The 20,453-nt window shown below is 38.4% G+C and overlaps 1 protein-coding gene across 5 annotated transcripts in view; it reads left to right on the top strand.

Moving 5' to 3' along the window:
• Positions 1–20,453, top strand: part of LOC116626202 (E3 ubiquitin-protein ligase HERC2) — a 219,770-nt gene that overhangs the window by 110,079 nt on the left and 89,238 nt on the right. For 4 of the 5 annotated variants that reach the window (XM_032395408.1, XM_032395406.1, XM_032395403.1 and 1 more), the window contains 14 exons: positions 2,994–3,164; positions 3,550–3,653; positions 4,667–4,817; positions 7,347–7,561; positions 7,838–7,970; positions 8,071–8,198; positions 8,287–8,482; positions 10,782–10,915; positions 11,476–11,649; positions 11,728–11,864; positions 11,982–12,133; positions 12,880–13,071; positions 18,350–18,537; positions 19,725–19,917. In XM_032395408.1, the coding sequence (XP_032251299.1) occupies positions 2,994–3,164; positions 3,550–3,653; positions 4,667–4,817; positions 7,347–7,561; positions 7,838–7,970; positions 8,071–8,198; positions 8,287–8,482; positions 10,782–10,915; positions 11,476–11,649; positions 11,728–11,864; positions 11,982–12,133; positions 12,880–13,071; positions 18,350–18,537; positions 19,725–19,917 (2,268 nt within the window). The remainder of the gene's footprint in view (positions 1–2,993; positions 3,165–3,549; positions 3,654–4,666; positions 4,818–7,346; positions 7,562–7,837; positions 7,971–8,070; positions 8,199–8,286; positions 8,483–10,781; positions 10,916–11,475; positions 11,650–11,727; positions 11,865–11,981; positions 12,134–12,879; positions 13,072–18,349; positions 18,538–19,724; positions 19,918–20,453) is intronic. The other variant, XM_032395407.1, reaches the window with a different exon arrangement.

Here is a 20,453-nt window from a genome sequence, read left to right as displayed (position 1 = left end):
GGAGAATATACATAACATAAAATTTATCATTTTAACCATTTTTAAGTTTTCAGTTCTATGGCATGAGGTACATTCACATTATTGTGCAACCATCACCACCATCCAGCTTCAAAATGTTTTCATCTTCCCTCAACTGAAACTCTGTACCCATTAAACACTAACTCCCATTCTCCACTCCCCCTCAGCCCTTGACAACCACCATTCAGCGTTCTGTTTCTATGAATTTGATTACTCTAGGTAAGTCATATAGGTGCAGTCATACCGTATTTGTTCTTTGGTAATGGGTTTATTTTACTCAGCATGTCTTCAAGGTTCATCCATGTTGTAGCATATGTTAGAATTTCCTTCCTTCTTAAAGCTGAATAATATTTCATAATATTTCAAATGAAATGGTTTATCCAGTCATTTGTTGATGGACACTTGGGTTGTTTCCACCTTTTGGCTGCTGTGACTAATGCTCCTATGAACATGGGTGTGCCAATGTCTGTCTGAATCCTTGCTTTCACTTCTTTTGGGTATGTAGCCAAAAGTGGAATTGCCGAGTCATATGGTAATTCTATCTTTAACTTTTTGAGGAACCCCACCATAATGTTTTCCGTAGTGGCTGTTCCATTTTACATTCCCATGAGCAAGGTACAAGGAAGGGTTCTAATTTTTCACGTCCTTGCCAATACTTTTTTTGGTTTTGTTGGTAATAGCCATCCTAATGTGATGAAGTGGTGTTACACTGTAGTTTTGTTGTGATTTTCCTTAATGGTTAGTGATTGGCCATTTGTATATCTTTGGAGAAATGTCTATTCGAGTGTTTTTCCTATTTTTGAATCAGGTTTTGTTGTTGTTATTGTTGAGTTGTAGGAGTTTGTTATAGTTTGTTGTATATTTTGGATATATATGATTTGCACCTATTTTCTCCTATGTGTGGATTGCCTTTTCATTTTGTCGATAGTGTCCTGTGATGTTTAATTTTGATGAAGTCCAATTTACCTATTTTTTTCTTTTGTTGCCTATGCTTTCGGTGTTTTGTCCAAGACATCATTGCCAAATCCTATGTAATGAAAGTTTTCTCCTGTTTTTTTTTTTCTAAGCGTTCGATATTTTATAGTTTTAGCTCTTCATTTAACTCTTTGATCTATTTTGAGTTAATTTTTGTATATAGTGTAAGGTAAGGGTCCAACTTGATTTGTTTGCAGTTGGATATTCAGTTTTCCTAGCACCATTTGTGAAAAAGACTGTCCTCCTTTCCCCATTGAATGGTTGTGGCACTCTTGTCTGAAATCATTTGACCATATATGTGAGGATTTATGTCTGAGCTCTGTATTCTATTCCATTGATCTAAATGTCTGTCTTTATGCTGGAGCCACACTGGTCTTTATTATTTCTTCTTTTTTAGGGTTTAATCTGATATTTTTCTAACTTTTAGAGAAATGTTTATTAGCATAGTGATGTTTTTGTAGTGTTTATTATGAAAACACAGATAAAAGTAGGGAGAATAGGATAATGAACCTGGATTTACAAATATTCACATTACCAGCCTCTCCTACACTTATCTTACTGATTGAATGAATGAATGAATGAATCATTTTAAAGCATATCTCTTTTTGACAGATATTACCTGTTAATGATCAGAACTTTTTTGGTAATGAAACCATAATGTCATTTTTCTGTCCAAAATTAACAATGATTCCTTAATGTAACATGTAGTCCATGTTAAATTTTCTTGGATTATCTAAAAATGCCTTTTTATTGGTGTTTTTTTGTTTTGTTTTTTTTTAGAATCAGGATCTAAACATGTTTTGCATGTTACAGTTGGATGATATGCTTCCAGTCTCTTTTTCCTTTAACAGTATATCTCTAGGCCCTTCTCTCCTCTTTGGTCATACTATTTATTTGTCAAAAAAGCAGGGCATTTGTTCTGGAGAATTTCACATTTTCTGAATTTGGTTGATTGCTCTCTCCAGCTGGTTATATATATATATATATAGGGTTAATGAGATTTGGATGCAGATTTGGATTCAGTTTTGGTTAGAGTGTGTCTGAGGTCATGCTGTGTGCTTCTTGTTTCATTGCTTCTGAGGCCTGTGATTCAGGGTGACCCCACCTTCAGTTCTGTTCACATGGATCAGGGAGTTCATATACAGTCTGTCCTCTATAATATCCCCTAGTAACCTTGCCCTCAGCTGTTTGGTTAGCATGAGATACAATTTGCACAGCTAGGACATGATCCTAGCTTGATTCCCCTCCTCAATCACTTTCATTTATCATTTTTCAAATATTGAGTTGGTGTCTTAGTACTTCTAAAGGTGACCAATGAGATTTCCTCCCTCCCTCCTGCCTCCTTCCCTCCCTTCATCTTTTTTCTTTCCTTGCCTTGCCTTTTGCTTTTTTTGCCTTTTGCCTTTCCATTCCTTTCCTTTCCTTCATATCATTATGAACTCATAAAATTTTATTGATTTGATATTTACTAACTTTTTAGCTTTTCCTTTTTCCTATTGTATATATTTAAAAGTATAAATGCCCTCAAACATATATTTAACTATGTAAATTTTGATCTATAGTATTTTCATTGTTTTCCATTGTATTTTTTTTCCATAGTTATTTTCTTCTGGGAATTTTAGATGACTTATATTTCATAGTTTTCAAATATGTAGAGAATTTTTATTTTGTTTTTGTTACCTATTTGTAATTTAACTGCATTATAGTCAGTGTATATGCTCTGTAGCTTTATTTCTTTAAAATTTTTAAGATTTGCTTTATTGCCTGATCAGATTTGCTATTCATGCTACTCAGGTGATTTTTTTTGTTTTTGTTTTATAACTCATTCCATATCTTTATTGAATTTTTGTTTGTGATATTAGTTATAGCGAGAGGTATGTTAATCTCCCATTATGATTATGGATTTGTCTATTTCCCTTTGTAGTTCTTTTGCACGATTTGTTGTAGTTGTTTCATCTGTTGATCTATTGATTCATTGATTTTGGTTTCTGTATATACAGAGTCATTTTTTACAGGTCAGAACTGTAGAAATAATGAGGAGGTGACACAGATACGCAAAGCTGATTTGGAGAACCACAATAAAGATGGAGGCTTCTGGACAGTGATTGATGGGAAAGTGTATGATATAAAGGACTTCCAGACACAGTCATTAACAGGAAATAGTATTCTTGGTAAGGCCTCACTTTCTACTTCATGGTTAAAAGTTGTGGCATGTCCCATTTTGAGCAGAGCATTTGGCTTTTAAGTGATTAGTTGAGTATTGTTCCAGCCCCCACACATTTTAATCTGCTGGTAACTCTGATGTCTGTCCTATCAGTGTTCAAGCACATTTGAAGAATTTCTCATCATTATGCATTTTGTGCGTGTGTTTGTTTCAGCACTTGTTGGTGGAACTTGTTTCAAGTCTGAGTTGGCCCAGGCAGCTCTGGGAGAGGGTGAAAGATCATTATACTTTGGTAACCCTCACGCCTGATCTATTTCCTACTTGACATTTCTACTATAGGTGTCTAGGCAAATTGCACTGAAGTAATGTTGCTTTTTTCTTTTTTGTTTTAGCTCAGTTTGCAGGGGAAGACCCAGTGGTAGCTTTGGAAGCTGCTTTGCAGTTTGAAGACACTCGGGAATCAATGCATGCCTTCTGTGTTGGCCAGTATCTGGAGGTGAGGCTGTGTGCAGTAGGCATCATGGTGGACGTCAGGGGAGACCCTCCCTGTATATTTGTGATAGGTGGTTTTTGTCCTGAAGTACTGATAGCTGGGCTTTTTGGTAGGGGTGGATGTCATTAAGTGACACATGTGAAGATCCTTTAGAGATTTTTTTATAAATGAATTTAGTTATTCATGTTAAGATTTATGAAGGACTGATCTTGAAAAATTATTTCAAAAATTGTTATTTGTAAGAAATGTGGACACTTTTCCACACATAAAAAAGAGGTTAACCTTTGGTCTTTATATTTTCATTGTAAGCTTATGTAGAAATTTGAAATGGCTTGAGATATATTTTTTAGGAAGAACTTTAGAATAGAAATATGTCCTACATATGCATGAGCTTTGGAATTTATATATTGGATTGGTTTTCCAGGTATGGATCCAGAAGGAATAAAATTTATGAAGTGCCATATGGGTAGTACTTAAAGCATTCATGAAGGGGGAAGATTGACTTTGCTTGTAAATTATCATCTAATACGACTGGCAAAGTTTATTTTCATTTGAGCTCTTTTCTAATTGGATTTCCTTTTTGTTAGCATAATCTACTTTCCACTTATGTGGTCACAGTTCACTACTCACAGCAATCCTTGTCGTATTTTTGTCTTTTTTGGGGTTATTTATGCATGTAACAATTCAGTATATTTTCTGAAGTATTGTTACACAGTCACTCTGGAAACTTCAGTTTGATTTTGTAAGGAATTCTCTAGCTGACTTGTTTATTGAGCTTTGGTTTTACCACCAGTAGACCTGTGTGTTTCCTGTCTGCTTTGTAGGGTGTGCATGGTTATTTTGGTAGCAGCATGAGCTCACTATAATAGGATGTAGAAAGAGGGTGTCCAGAGCACCTGCTTCTCTTCCTGATGGAACTTTGTCGTGTTTAGGGATATAAGCTGTTGCTCTTTTTGGTTTTATGTTTTTAATTAACCCTGTTTTCTCAGACTGATGATGAAATTTATCTTTCCAAGCCTGACCAAGAAGTTGTTACCATACCAGATCTGGGAAGTCTCTCTTCGCCTCTGATAGATACAGAGAGGAATCTGGGCCTGCTTCTCGGATTACATGCTTCCTATTTAGCTATGAGCACACCGCTGTCTCCGGTTGAGATTGAATGTGCCAGTAAGAAAAGTTTTGCTTTCTGCTAACAGATTAGCAAGTTTTTATTTTATTTTATTTTATTTTACTTTATTTTATTTTATCTTATCTTAAAGATTTTATTTATTTATTTGACAGAGAGAGAGACGGTGAGAGAGGGAACACAAGCAGGGGGAGTGGGAAAGGGAGAAGCAGAAGCAGGTTTCCCACGGAGCAGGGGGCCCAGTGCGGGGCTCGATCCCAGGACCCCTGGATCGTGACCCGAGCTGAAGGCAGATGCTTAATGACTGATTGCGCCCCTAGCAAGTTATTTTAGCTGAGACATAAGTGCCATTTAGAATGGGAGAAGAATCAACGCAGTTGTTGGTGAGTAAAAATAAGGATAGTGAGACTAAGAGACTAAGCCAATTAAATAGAAATAGATGTAGTGGCTTTTACTTGCTCTCATGACCTGTGGCAGCAGAGGAAGCTAACAAGTGCATAGGAAGATCAATCCTGTGCATGCTCTTACTTTTGCCTCCTGTGACAGATGGACTCAACCTGGCTGTCGTCTATGTGACATGGATTGGGTTTCTGTTGGGAATAGCATTTTGTTTGAGGATTGTGTTTTTACTAGACTCAAATACATTTTGGGATTTCAACCTTTTTAATCACCGAAAGTTATAAAATTTCTCCATATAAGATGGATTAAAGTTCTGTTTGTGTATTTGTATATTTCTCTATCCATCTGTCTACCAACCATCCAGCAAGGATCTATTGAGTAAGTACTTATGAGTTACCTTGCTGGGTGCTCAATGCATTAGGTGTGGAATTAGACACATCTCTGCCTTTAGGTGCTTTTTGTGTGATGATGAGCCAGACGTTATGATAGATCAGTATGCAGGGTGATAGAGGATAAAATGGAGACATTTGTAAGTGGTTCTGATGGGGAGGCTGGGTGTGTGAAACATGTGTGTAAGGGGCATTCTTGAAAAAAGTAGGGTTTCCAGTTGCTCATGTATGTGCACTGTCGGGAGAAGGCTGGTGGGCAAGGATGGCCATGGTACGTGGTCAGCCCAGCCTTCTGGAGCAAGCCCTTGGTGTGCATGCTGGGCATTTTGCTGTCCACAGAGTCTCTAAGTGGGAGAGGATGGGAGTTGGACTCATCCTCTCCCTCAAAGGGGAGTGGGGAAGATAGGCTTCTTCTAAATCAGCAAGGAGGGTGGGAAATTAGAAGAGTCAGAGCAGAGGAGAGCAGAAGGTGCTATGGGCCCTAGTGGAGGGGGCCTAATCTACTCTAGGGCATCAAAAGCCACCTTTAGAGCAGTATCTTTGAGAGATTAGAGAGAGTTCTAAATGTAGAGAATCAGGGAAGGTCATGATCAGATTTGTGTTCTAGAATTAATGTGACACTTTAGAGAATGCTCCTGAATGCTCTAACATCTAAATTTCCAGTAAAAGAATGTTGAGTACATCCCAGATTTGATTGCTTGGGTTTCAGAGGACTATTTTGGTAACACAAGTCATTGAAAAAAATTTGTAGCAATGTACAAACTGACTCTTCATTTTTTTGGTGAACCTTTACTCTAGTTATCATAGCAGTTAGAATGAGCATTTACATTTGCACTGAGGAATTGCATGTTCTCGAGGGTCTGGCCATGCCTCATACAGGTCTCCTTTATAGTCCACTGGATATCCAGTCTCCCAAGGATCTGTCTCTTACTAAGATCCCATGTTATATGTCTAGTAGTCGCTCATTTTTATTACTGGATTAACGCTCTAGGGAATTTTTCTTTGTAGATCCCTTCTCATGTGCTGTTTTCCTACCTGGATGTTCAGTGTTTTTGTCTTTATCTAGATCTCAGTTCAATTGTCACTTCCACAGCAAATCCTTTACTGAATCTTCAAATAGTGGAGGTCTTGCTGCTATACCCACTGTAGTACTTTGTAGCATACAGTTATCCCAATTCAAGTTGAATGATTACTTGTGTAAATGTTGCCCAGATGATGCTCTCCCTGTTAGAATGCAAAACCCCAGTCTTCACACAGTATCTGTGGAATCTGTCAGCTCCATGCTTGACCAGGTACCTAAGTAAATGTTGGACTGAAACTATTATCTTGCGTTCTGACACCATGCTTAAGATGTAGGAAAGAACCAGAAGTGTAGGGGCGCCTGGGTGGCTCAGTTGTTAAGCGTCTGCCTTTGGCTCAGGTCATGACCCCAGGGTCCTGGGATGGAGCCCCGCATCGGGCTCCCTGCTCAGCAGGAAGCCTGCTTCTCCCTCTCCCACTCCCCCTGTTTGTGTTCCCTCTCTCACTGTCTCTCTGTCAAATAAATAAATAAAAATCTTTAAAAAAAAAAGAACCAGAAGTGTTACCTGTTTTCCTGTAGATGTAGGAATTATAAGCCAGCCTCTGTAAATATGTTAGATGTGACTCTTTAATATGAATGATGCTAAATTTCTCCTTGTAAATTAGCTATTCGGTTCTTTATCTTTTATTTCAATATTTATTTCTGAATAAATATTCAGTGCACTCAAGTTTCTTCTTAATATTTGCATATGCACTTTCTAGAGTGGCTTCAGTCATCCATCTTCTCTGGAGGCCTGCAGACCAGCCAGATCCACTATAGCTACAATGAGGAGAAAGATGAGGACCATTGTAGCTCTCCTGGGGGCACTCCTGCCAGCAAGTCCCGACTCTGCTCCCACAGACGGGCCCTGGGCGACCATTCCCAGGCATTCCTGCAAGCTATTGCTGATAATAACATCCAGGATCACAATGTGAAGGTGAGTGAGGCCTTCCCACACTTAGTGTCCTTTGGTTTACCTTAGGACTTTGATGTGTGAACACCTTCATGTTCTTTGATTGGCTTAGCACAGACTTTATTTACATATTATTTGTGGGGCTGGTTTTGAGGTAAGAGACTGGTTTGGTGCAATATGCCAGTGATGTTTTAGAGGCATTGGTGATTGCAAGTGCATTAGAAATTGTGGCATGTAGTTTGGAATTCATGGTGGCATTTCGTGTGGCTCTGAATTTACCTCCAGCTGTTTCTGTTACAGGACTTTCTGTGTCAAATAGAAAGGTACTGTAGGCAGTGCCACTTGACCACACCAATCACATTTCCTCCTGAACATCCTGTGGAAGAGGTTGGCCGCTTACTGTTATGTTGCCTTTTAAAGCATGAAGATTTAGGTAGGAAACTTGATATTTTAGCTATACTATTACATTTTTTGACTGACATGCAATATGCATTCATTCTTACCCTGCCCCCTTTTTAAAATGTCTTTTACAGGTCACGTGGCATTATCTTTAGTTCATGCAGGAACACTTGGTATTGAGCAAGTAAAGCACAGAACATTGCCTAAATCAGTAGTGGATGTTTGTAGAGTTGTCTACCAGGCAAAATGCTCACTCATTAAGGTAAGTACATTTTTATACTTTTTCTTATGTGCTTTGCAGACAGTTGGTAAAATATTTGTTAATTGTCTTTTCATATTTAACTTTGTAGACACATCAAGAACAGGGTCGTTCTTACAAGGAAGTCTGTGCTCCAGTCATCGAACGTTTGAGATTCCTCTTTAATGAACTAAGACCTGCAGTTTGTAATGATCTCTCTATAATGTCCAAGTTTAAACTGTTAAGTTCTTTGCCCCGTTGGAGGAGGATAGTTCAGAAGATAATTCGAGAACGAAGGAAAAAGAGAGGTAAGAACGTAAAAGGTAGGAAAGTGCTGTCAGAGTGTGTGCTTTGCCCCCATATAATTGAGTCTGTGATTTGAGTGAAGCTGTTCACTTACGATTAAATATACAGATCCTGCTTATTTTTCCAAGACATCAGATAATGATGCAACTTTGAGATTGAGGGTGTTACGATTTGGTAACTAGTAAGTGGATACTGAAAAAGGTAAACACTATACTCTTTATTAAATTGATGGGGAAAAGGAAGTATTTTTTTTATCACTTGTCCTGGTAAATGAGATGTATGGAAACATTTAATTTTGCAGTTAATCTTGCCATTCTTGTAAAGAAATGTTTTTCTTTGGAAATATTGAGTATTCTGATACATGAGGAATTGTTATAAAAGTAGCTAGAAGAGTTACTAATATTTTTAGGAAGCAGCTAAACAGTTGCTGGGATATTACGGAAAAGACTTTTTGCATTAAATAACCAGAATTTGAGTATAAGTACATAAAAGACTTTGGAATTTGGTTAATTGTGATTATAAACATGTTTACAGAAATTTCTGATTATATTCTTATGAATTATACTGATTTATTCACAGATCAGCTTATTAAACAATATTAATTACTGATTTTTTTTTAATTACTGAATTTTGGATGGACATTATGAACAATGATGTAAGGAAAGATTAAGTTGTGTTAGAAGCTCTCCTGAATTGATTGTTCTTGAGCAAACTCTTAAGCAACAACAATTTGCCTAAATCCTAGAGATGTTCTAGGTCAGGAAATCATGGTAGGAATGCTTCTGAGATCCTCGCAGCAGAGGCACAGGCTTGGGAGACCGCCATCTCAGCTTGAGGGAGAATGATGTCCTCACCACCCAGCCATCACCTCCACGGAATCTGAGCCCACACTGTCACCTCTTCAAGTTTCTTGTTTGGGGTTTAAATATTTAGTTGTGTGAAGTTTGAAGCTTTTTTTTTTTTTTAAAGAAAATTAAGCAACTTACAAACGATTAATATTACTGGTGCTGTGTTAAGGTCACCAAGAGCACCTGATGATTCACTGGTATGGCTCCATAGGACTCAGAAGAGCTGTTATACTCAGAGTTACAGTTTATTATTATGAAAGGATACAAGTTAGAATTAGTAAAAGGAAAGGTGCATTGAGGGAAATCCAAAGGAAACTGGGCCTAAGCTTCCAGTGGAGCTGCACAGAGCCATGCTTAGTCCTCTTAGCAGTGAGAGACAACATGTGTGAAGGGCTGTCAGCCAGGGATGCTCACCTGCATGGTTGCTCTCAGTTACTCAAGACTCTAGCCTCCACAGTGGAAACAGGTGAGAACCATAAGTCCCATTGTGGGCATAAATTATCTGGTCAAACTGGGAAACATGGCCCCAGACCTCAGGCATACAGAAACACTCTTCTCAGGCAGAACATGCCAAGGACTCAGAGCTCAGTTCACAGGAGTTGGCCAAGTGCTGAAGGAACAGTCTTTCTTGGGAATTTGCAGGGTTTGGGCAACCCAGACCTGCTGTGTTAGTGTTTTACTGCCCAGGTGTTATTAATTATGTTGCTTATTATATTATATGCTGAATAGACTAAAAATCTTGAAAGGGAGCAAAAATATGGAAGCAACAGTGCATATCACATTGCAAATTCAATAGAAATTTCCCTAATTAAAGAGACTAACATAGTAAAAGGCATCCAGTTAATTCACTTGCACAATGGTGACAGATTAATTGAACTGGTCCAGAGTGGGCAAGCTGTGGTCTGGGGACAAATGCAGCCTGCTGCTTGCTGTCTTCTGCCACTGTCTGCTGTCTACTGCTAAGACCAGTTTTGCATTTTAAGACTGTTTTTTAAAAAATCAAAAGAATAATATGTTGGACACATGGAAATTATATGAAGTTTAAATTCCAGCAACCATAAATAAAGTTAGCTGCTTTTCATTCTGCAACAACAGAATTGAGTATTTGCAATAGACTGAATAGCCGGCAAAGACTAAAATAGTCACCATCTGGCCCTTTAAGAAAATGTTTGCTGACTCCTGGGCTTCCCTTTCTGTAGGATCTGCTGCATCATAGCACTCTCACTGCCTTTCTGTCATGATGTGAAGTGGCAGAGTGTTATTATTGAATGTCATGTGAAAATAATCATGATGGTTCTTACTTTTTGTAGTTTAAGCATTTCAGTTGACAGTGATATTTACATATTTGAATAAAATATTCAGGTCCTTTGCCTTCATGCATATTTAATATATCTTAATTTAAAATTATGTTTAAGTAAATGATTTTTATAATGAATGATAATTTTAATCATAGTTCCTAAGAAGCCAGAATCTACTGATGATGAAGAAAAAATTGGAAATGAAGAGAGTGATTTAGAAGAAGCATGCATTTTGCCTCACAGCCCTATAAATGTGGACAAAAGACCCATTACAATTAAATCACCTAAGGTGAAGTATTTTCTGTGATTTTGAGGCTGGCTGAATAGAAACAAAGCACACAGCAAAGGAACCCATAGTATTGTCACTTTGTCCTTGATTATCTATAGGATAGAGAGTGTAGTGGGTTACTGAAAGTATGGGTGACATTCCAAGTCACACTTAACGCACTTGATTTATGGTGTCCTGGTCAGATTGATAGCTGGAAAAGTGTTCCCTTTTATGTTTAGTGGTACATTGTATCATTATTCATTTACCATTCCTTCATTGAATATATGTATACTTTGCTCCAGAAACTGTCCTGGTGTCTTAGGCTATTAATATGGATGATAATTTAACTTTGTATGCCATGTTTGTCTGTTCCAAGGTACATAAGTATAAGAGATTATAAATTCATTTATAAGCCTATTTATGGCATAGCTATTTTTGCCATAAATTACTCACTAAACTTAAAGTATTGTACCAATTTCAACATATTTGCATTTATTTATATTTTATTTGAATAAGTGTTTTAGAGTGCATATTAATATCAATAAGGTAAACTAATGGTGAAAATGGTTTTCCTTTGTCAGGATAAATGGCAGCCACTGTTGAGTACGGTTACAGGTGTTCACAAATACAAATGGTTGAAGCAGAATGTTCAGGGTCTTTATCCACAGTCTGCACTCCTCAGCACCATTGCTGAATTTGCCCTTAAGGAAGAGCCAGTGGATGTGGAAAAAATGAGAAAGTGCCTATTAAAACAGGTAAAATTTGCTAAGAACGTTCTTCTCTGCATAGGATAATATACACAACACTTAACTGTATGCATTCATATTTTGCAGTTGGAGAGAGCAGAGGTTCGTCTGGAAGGGATAGATACAATTTTAAAACTGGCAACCAAAAATTTCTTACTTCCATCTGTACAGTATGCTATGTTCTGTGGATGGCAAAGACTTATTCCTGAGGGGATTGATAAAGGGTAAAACTTCATAACATTTGTTTCTTAATTAGGGAAACTGTGGCAACAAAGCATTATTCTATTGAGGTTGAAAGTCTGGCAGTATTCTAAGTAATATTCTTCAACTTTGTTTGAAAGGGAACCTCTTACAGATTGTTTAAAGGATGTTGATTTGATCCCACCTTTTAATCGGATGCTACTGGAAGTAACTTTTGGCAAGCTGTATGCTTGGGCTGTTCAGAATATTCGAAATGTTTTGATGGATGCAAATGCCAAATTTAAAGAGCTTGGTGAGTTAAAAAAAAATGTTCAAAAGGCTGTATTAAGATCGCTGTTGAAGTAATGTCAATGATCACATTAGCATTATTTTATAGTTTGGCTCTTAATTATATGTTGTAGAAACTTGCAAATGCTGATTTTTGCTCTTTGAGAAGACTTTAATAACTTTGTACATTAGAATAATCTTTAAAAAATTTTTTTATTTAAATTCAATTTAGTTAATATATAGTATATTCGTTTCAGGGGTACATTAGAATAATATTCTAAGCCGCTTTAAGCTTTCTCAAATTTTAAACAAAACTTTCAAAATTCAGCAGAAGACACAATTTTGTAGTATTGTGATATTAAGCTTTTACATTTTAACATTTTCATGTGTATCATTGATACCATATGCCCTAAATTATATATCCTATATTAATACTTAATTTCTTGGATAGTTTGAGTACCTGCAGAGAAATGCTAGGATTGGTCTTGTGGAAGAGAAGTGAAATATGACTGCTGTATTTGAAATGAAATGAGTAAGCCATCAGGGACATTTAGAGGAGCAGTGTGATAAGTTTTGCAGACAATTGGAAATGGCTATATGTGGATTGATGGTGGTAGGATTATTGCGAAGTAATGCACAGCTGCCTGATGTCCATACACTTTGGAAACCCACTGAAAAACAGAAATTTTTAAAAATTGCTACTGCTTTTTGCATCATGTATGTTTTTATATCCACACACAAGAAATTTATGTGGGTGCTAATGCTTTTTAGGTATCCAGCCTGTCCCCCTACAAACCATTACCAATGAGAATCCTTCAGGACCAAGCCTGGGGACGACCCCACAAGCTCGCTTTCTCCTGGTCATGCTCAGTATGCTTACCCTGCAGCATGGTGCAAACAACCTGAACCTCCTGCTGAACTCCGGCACACTCGCCCTCACACAGACAGCACTTCGGCTTATTGGTAGGTTGGCACTGCCTTAAGTCATTCATGAAAATGTCAGGATTTTGCCTTCATGTCTTCTTTCTCTCTCTTTGTGAACTTTTTTTTAATTGTAAAATAAAAATAACATAAAATTTACCCTTTTAACAACTTTATCATTCAGTAGCAATAAGCACATCCATAATGTTGTACAAACATTACTACTATCTAGTTCCCTAACTTTTTTGTCACTCCAAATGGAAAGCCGTACCCATTTAGTGGTGATTCCTGATTTCCCACTCCCCCAGCTTTTGGCAACAACAAATCTGCTTTTTATCTCTGGATTTTCCTATTCTGGATATTTCATATAAATGAAATACAATTTTTAGCCTTTTGTATCTGGCTTATTTCACTTAGCATGTATCAGTACTTCATTCTTTTTTATGGCTAAAAAACATTATATTGTATGCATATACTACATTTCATTTAACCTTTCACCCATAGTTGGGCATTTGGCTTGTTTCTATCTTTTGGTCATTGTGAGTAGTGCTGCTAGGAACATTTGTGTACAAGTTTTTGTTTGAACACCTGTTTCTAATTCTTTTGTTATATATCTAGGAGTGGAAGTGCAGAGTCATATGGTAATCCTATGTTTAGCATGCTAAGGACCACCAATCTTTTCCATAGCACTGCAACATTTTCCATTTCCCCCAGCAATGGAAAAGGGTTCCAGTTTCTCTCCTCCTCACCAATACCAGTTATTTTCCTTTTCGGGGATGGTGGGCGGGGGTGGAGGGGGGGTAGATTGTGGTCATCCCAGTTGGTGTGAAGTGGTTTCTCATTGTGGTTTAATGTACATTTTGCTAATGTAAGGACATTGAACATCTTGACACGTGCTTGTTGGCCATCTGTATATCTTTCAGAGAAATTTCTTCAAAACCTTTGCCCATTTTTAAATTAGGTTATTTGTCTTCGTGTTGTTGAGTTGTAGGAGTCCTTTACATATTCTGGATACTAGACCATTATCAATTACCTGATTTGAAGATATTTCCTCCCATTCTATGGGTTGTGTTTTACTTTGATGCACAGAAGTTTTAAATTTTGGTGAAGTCCAATTTATCTATTTTTCTTTTGTTGCTTGTGCTTTTGATGTCATGTTCAAGAAATCATTGCCAAACCCAGGTCACAAGGATTGCTCACTGCGTTTTCTTTTTTTAAGTTTATAGTCTTAGTTCTTGTAGTCTTTAGTCCATTTCTAGGCAATTTTTAATATGGTGTGAGGTAAGGACTCCTTTTATTTCTTTTGGTTATCCAGTTGTCCTAGTACCATTTGTTGAAAAGACTCTTCTTTTCCCAAGGTCTTGGCCCTTTGTCAAAAATCATTTGACTATAAAGTTTTTGATTTATTTCTAGACTTTCTATTTTGTTGGTCTGTCATTATGCCAGTACCACATTGTTGTGAACACTAGCTTTGTGGTAAGTTTTAAAATCAAAAAGTGAGTTTTCCAACTTTGTTTTTTTCCTCAAGATTATTTTGGCCATTTTGGGTCCTTAGGATTTCTATATGAATTTCAGGGCTGGATTTTCCATGTCTGCAAAAAATAGCTGTTGGGATTTCCTAGAGGTTGTATTGACTCTGTAGATTGTGTTGGGGAGTATTGCTATCTTAACAGATATTAAGTCTTTCTTTCCATGAATGTGTGATGGCTTTATATTTATGTAGGTCTTCTTTCATTTCTTTGAGCAGTATTTTATAGTTTTTTTGTTAATCAGGGTAATGCTGGCCTCATAGAGTGAGAAAGTGTTGCCTTCTATTCTATTTTTGGAAGAGTTAGAGAATTGGTATTAATTTTTCTTTAAATGTTTGGTAGAATTCACCAGTTAAGCCATTTGGTTCTGGATTTTTCTTTGTTGGGAGGTTTGATTACTGATTCAATATCTTTACTTCTTATAGGTCTATGCACATTTTCTGTTTCTTCTTGAGTCAGTTCAGATAATTTGTGTTTCTAAGAATTTATCCACTTTATCTAGGTTAGCTAATGTGTTAGTGTATAGTTGTTCATAGTACTTTGTTATAGTTCTTTTTATCTCTGTAGAATCAGTAGTAATGTCCCCAGTTTCATTTCTGGTTTCAGTTATTGGCATCATCTCTTTTTTTCTTAGTTAATCTACTTAAAGTTTGTCAATTTTGTTGATATTTTCCAAAAACCAACTTTTGGTTTTGTTGATTCTGTTGTTGTTGTTTTTAATTCTCTATCTCTGCTCTAGTCTTTATTATTTCTTTCTTCCTACTAACTTTGGGTTTATTGTAGTCTTATTTTTCTAGTTCCTCCAGGTATAGAGTTAAGTTACTGATTTGAGATTTTTCTTCTTTTTTTAATGTATGCATTTATAGATATAAGTTTCCACCTTAGCACTGCCTTTTTTGCGTCCCATAAGTTTTGGTATGTTGTGCTTTTGTTTTCATTTGTCTCAGAGTATTTAAAAATTTCTCTTGTGATTTTTTTTTTTTCCTTTGGGTGATTAAGTGTATGTAATTTAATTTCCATATACTTGTGAAATTTCTAGTTTTCCTTCTGTTATTAATTTCTAGTTTCATTCTGTTGTCAGAGAACATAATTTGTATGATTATACTCTATTTCAATTTATTGAGACTTGTTTTATGGTCTAGCATGTGATCTATCCTGGAGAATGTTCCATGTACCCTTGAGAAGATTGTGTATCTTCCTCTTTTTGAGTTCTATGTATATATGTCTGTTAGATCTGATTGGTTTATGATGTTCTTTGCCTGAAATCTTGAGATACTGCAAGGCTAGTGTTCAAGTCCAAGCAAAAAAGCAAGGCTTTCCTAAGCTCTTTGATCTTGTCAATCTTTGTGTCCACATGACCCATTCAAAAATATGCATCAGGCTAGAAAACAATCAGCCTCTGTGAGTCAGACATCTGATTTCTTAAGACCTCATTAACAATTAAAAAATGCTTTAAAAAAAAAAACCTCAAAAATGTGTTTCCATCTAGAAATTGCCTCTCTTTTTATGTCATCTCCCTCTTTTTCCCAGAGAATCCAGTAGGTAAAAGTCATAGCACAAATCATTAATTATGGGGGCTTTTGTTTAGAGTTTAAATTTGAACCTGCCTACTGGCTGCAGAAAGCAATGGAATTGTGTCACATGAATACATATCTGTATTTACCGCTTTCCTTGATCAGGGTTATTTTTCTTTCATATAAGAAATCATAAGCATAGGGTGCCTGGGTGGCTCAGTTGGTTAAGCGACTGCCTTCAGCTCAGGTCATGATCCCGGAGTCCCGGGATTGAGTCCCACATCGGGCTCCTTGCTCGGCAGGGAGTCTGCTTCTCCCTCTAACCCTACCCCCTCTTGCGCTCTCTCTCTCTCTCAAATAAATAAATAAAATCTTTAAAAAAAAAAAAAAAAAGAAATCATAAGCATATAATATTTTATATTAATTTTATGTATGCATCCAGCTACAAGAGCCACAAAATACAAAGCCACTTGAAAAAAATATCTCCTTTTTTCTTATTGCAAATGTATTCAAACCCTTTGCAGTAAATTTGGCATTTGCAGGGTTAACATTATAGCTGCCAGGGGAGATCCTAGCTGGAATGCAACCCCTGCCCTTCTTAGGGCCTCACTGAGGCACCACTGGGTTGGGCTGAAGAAAAGAATATTTTTTGCCCCAGTAAAACTGGGGAAGAGCTTTACTTTATCTAAAGCTTTGCTCCAGCCCTGGGAATTGAATAACCTTTTTTTTCTCCGTGGAGGAGAAAGGATCCTGAACTTTGTACATTTTTGACCCACCCAGGTCTACCTTTGGGAATGTTTGGGCACCTTTTCCTCCCCCTTGGAAGAGCAAACAAAGACTGAAGGAGTTACTAGGGCTGTGCTTTTTTCCCCCTCACATTAGCCAGCAAGGCCAAAAGCAGCCAAAGGGATCCAGCATGCTGACTCATAGGGTTAAATTTACTATTTTAAAATCCGTTTCTAAATTTTACTTCTTTTTTTTTTTTTTAAGTTTTTATTTATTTATCTTAGAGAGAGAGAGTGAGAAAGAGCATGAGAGGGGAGACGGTCAGAGGGTGAAGCAGACTCCCCATTGAGCAGGGAGCCCGATGCGGGACTCAGTCCCGGGACTCCAGGATCATGACCTGAGCCGAAGGCAGTCGCTTAACGAACTGAGCCACCCAGGCGCCCTAAATTTTACTTCTTGTAGCTGATTTACTTCTTGTACTTCTTGTAGCTCAACTTCTGTTTTATACTATGGATGATTTCGCAGCAATTGGGGACCAAATATTCATCGTGCTCCACCCCTTCATTCTTCCTTTTACCAAACAGTCCTTTTGCAATATTTCAGCAAGTTAGGGTTGTTCTAGAGAATCCCACTGCTGCCATTCCTGTGCCAGGGTCCCTAAGACCACTCCCAGATTCAGTAATTTGTGAGGAGGCCTCACCAGACTTGGTATATAGTCACACTGAGGGCTTTCACTACAGTGAAAGACGAGAAAGCAAAATCACTGAAGGGAAGGGCACATGGGAAATGTCTGGGAGAAACTGACATGAGTCCTCTCCTGGTGGAGTCACACAGGATGAACTTAATTCTCTCAGCAAAGAGTTGTGACTACATGTGTGAAATGTTGTCTACCTGGAAAGTTCAGAGAGTTTGCACTGGGGCCTGGCACATATACAAGTTCTAGACCCCCAGAAGGAAGCAGGTTTCAGCAGAGACCACATTGTGCAAACAGTTCAGGCACAGAGAGGCCTCTTACCAGTTAGGGAAGGGTGGGAGCCCTCCTGAAATCCAGGTTCCCAGATACCAGCTGAGGGCTGCCTTGCAAGTAGCCCTTCGTAAGGACAGCAGTATCAGGCCTGCTGTTTTTATCTCTTTTCTGCATGGTACCATAATTAAAGTTGGTTAGTTTCTCATTGTTAGACATTTATTTGGTTATGTTTTGTTTTTCTATTTTAATAAGAATATGTGATGAGTGTTTTTCTAACTTAATCATTTTGCTTTTTTTTGGAGAGGGGCATAATTCCTAGAAGTAGAGTAAATGTCTCTGTTGCTTGTTTTATATCTTTTATATCTTCTGGTACATATTTCTATACTTGGTTCTCCGTTTGCCATTTTAAATTTTCATCAATAAATCTTTCATGGTATTTATTGTATTGAAAAAATAATACAGTATACACTATAGAATCTTCAAAATTATCTTCATCAGTACTTACTAAGTTTTGAAAAAGTGTATTAAGATTAGGAAGTTGTAACTACTTATTAGTTCAGCTGCTGCGTTTGATGCTCTGATAGGTCCTAGTTGTGATAATGTTGAAGAGGATATGAATGCTTCTGCCCGAGGAGCTTCTGCTACAGTTTTGGAAGAGACAAGGAAGGAAACGGCTCCGGTGCAGCTTCCAGTTTCAGGGCCAGAACTGGCTGCCATGATGAAGATTGGAACCAGGGTCATGAGAGGTGTTGATTGGAAATGGGGTGATCAGGTACTTAGATTTGATTTTGAAACACATTAGCCACACATTAGTTACCATCCTTACTTGCATGTTATTAGTGGGTGGAAATTGGAATAAATAACTACCTTAACTTAGGGCCTATGCAATTGACAGATGATGTAGTTGGTGATGTAGTTAGTTCCTGGGCAGGTGAATGGAGTCAAAACAAGTAGAGAGAAACAGTGGGTGTAGGGACATCTCAAGTAGGATCAGGTCTTCAAAGGGTGACAGCTGTTTTCAGAAAACTCCTTGGCATGGGCTCAATTTGAGGGGCAGCCCAGAGTAGGAGCAAGAGTAAACAGGAGCAAGCAAACCGCATCTTAGTAATAGTGTTCTGAACGCTGTGAGGCAGGAAAACCCAGGTGCTGCCTCTAGGAGCTGATGGCCATGTGCCCATTAAGTGCCCCAACCTTGCAGTTTTAGGTGTGCCAGTTGGGCAGTGGCCATTTCTGTTTCTCCTTGTAGCACATCACTCCCAAGCTTCTGTCAGGGCTCACGAGGTAGAGATCGTGGGGGCTGGTATCTGTGTCATTACTGTAGTCACTAGCGAAGGACAGTGCTCACCTTCCTCCAGTGTGGTAGTATTCTTGTCATCTCTAGGTTTTCTCAACCTCATTTTTAAGCATGGGCCTCATCAGAATCATCTCAGAAGTGTCCTGAAACAGGTAGCAGCATCCTGAAAACAGCTTTCACTCATAGTGTCCTGGAATAGAAAGCAGCATCCAAAAACAGCTTTCACTCATAGAAATGAGAGACGGAGTGTCCACTTTAGGTTCTATGGGAAAACTGAAGAATAAGAGGAATAAGAGGAAATGAGGAGATGCAGGTGCTTGTTTCAAGTTTCAGGTCTTTTGAAGCCCTGTGGGAGATTAAAGGAGCCAAGGAACAGGGCACCAGGACTAGACTGGGGAAAGCCTCATCTCTGCATTGGTTTAGGGAGGATGCTGCTTGAGATGATGCTTTTCCCACTTAACTCTTTGGTAAAGGAGCATAAGCAAGTTATTTCCTGATGTTTGATTTAAGGTAATGATGTGTGAGCTGTGCATGTCGCAGGTGGGTTTGGAGCAGTCTGTGGGCACAAAGTCTGTGCAGAGTAACATAGCAGTCCTTGCAGGCTTCATCTGTGTGACAGAACAGGCATACACCCTCTTAACTAATCTTTGTTTTGGCTTCCTCAGGATGGACCTCCTCCTGGTCTTGGCCGTGTGATTGGTGAACTGGGAGAGGACGGATGGATCAGGGTCCAGTGGGACACGGGCAGCACCAACTCCTACAGGATGGGGAAGGAGGGGAAGTATGACCTCAAGTTGGCAGAGCTGCCGGCCTCCACACAGCCCTCAGCAGAGGACTCGGACACAGAGGATGACTCTGGTCGGTGCCTTGGGGCTGTTTAGTCTGGGGCAACCTGGCAAGCTGTGTGCTAATGGCAGCTGGCCATCCTTTTCAGCTGGGAATGAGAATAGTGTCAGGACTCCGCTGTGGACTGTGGTCTGTAGTTTTGGACTTGCCCCTGAAGGTTCAGTGTAAATAAGCTCCAGGTGATTCTTATGCAGGAATTAAAAGCATGGCTCTGGTAACTGGCAACCTCGCTGGATTTGACTCTCTTGCTCCCTTTGGGGACAGTGCAGTAGGGTTTGGCAGTGCAGTGCTTGCTCTGTCTTTACCTCTGGTGGACCTTCTTGGTTGGCTCTGAGCCTGTGTGTGAGGTAGTGAGCCAGTGCCTGGTGGACTAGGAATAATGTGGATTAGTCACTGCTGTATTGCCTTAAAGAAACCAGACGTGAGAATTTGGAGTGAACCCAGAAAGTTAAATCCTATCTAAGGAGATCCAAGGTTGTGGGAGGAGGACTTCATGACATTTTTAGATGTGTCCAGCAGACATTGGGATGTATGAGTGAAGCTTCCCA

The sequence above is a fragment of the Phoca vitulina genome, unplaced genomic scaffold (assembly GCF_004348235.1).
Source record: "Phoca vitulina isolate PV1807 unplaced genomic scaffold, GSC_HSeal_1.0 scaffold84, whole genome shotgun sequence".
NCBI classification, from domain to species: domain Eukaryota; kingdom Metazoa; phylum Chordata; class Mammalia; order Carnivora; family Phocidae; genus Phoca; species Phoca vitulina.
The sequence above is the reverse complement of the archived record's forward strand: the minus strand, read 5'-3'. Positions and strand labels throughout refer to the sequence as shown.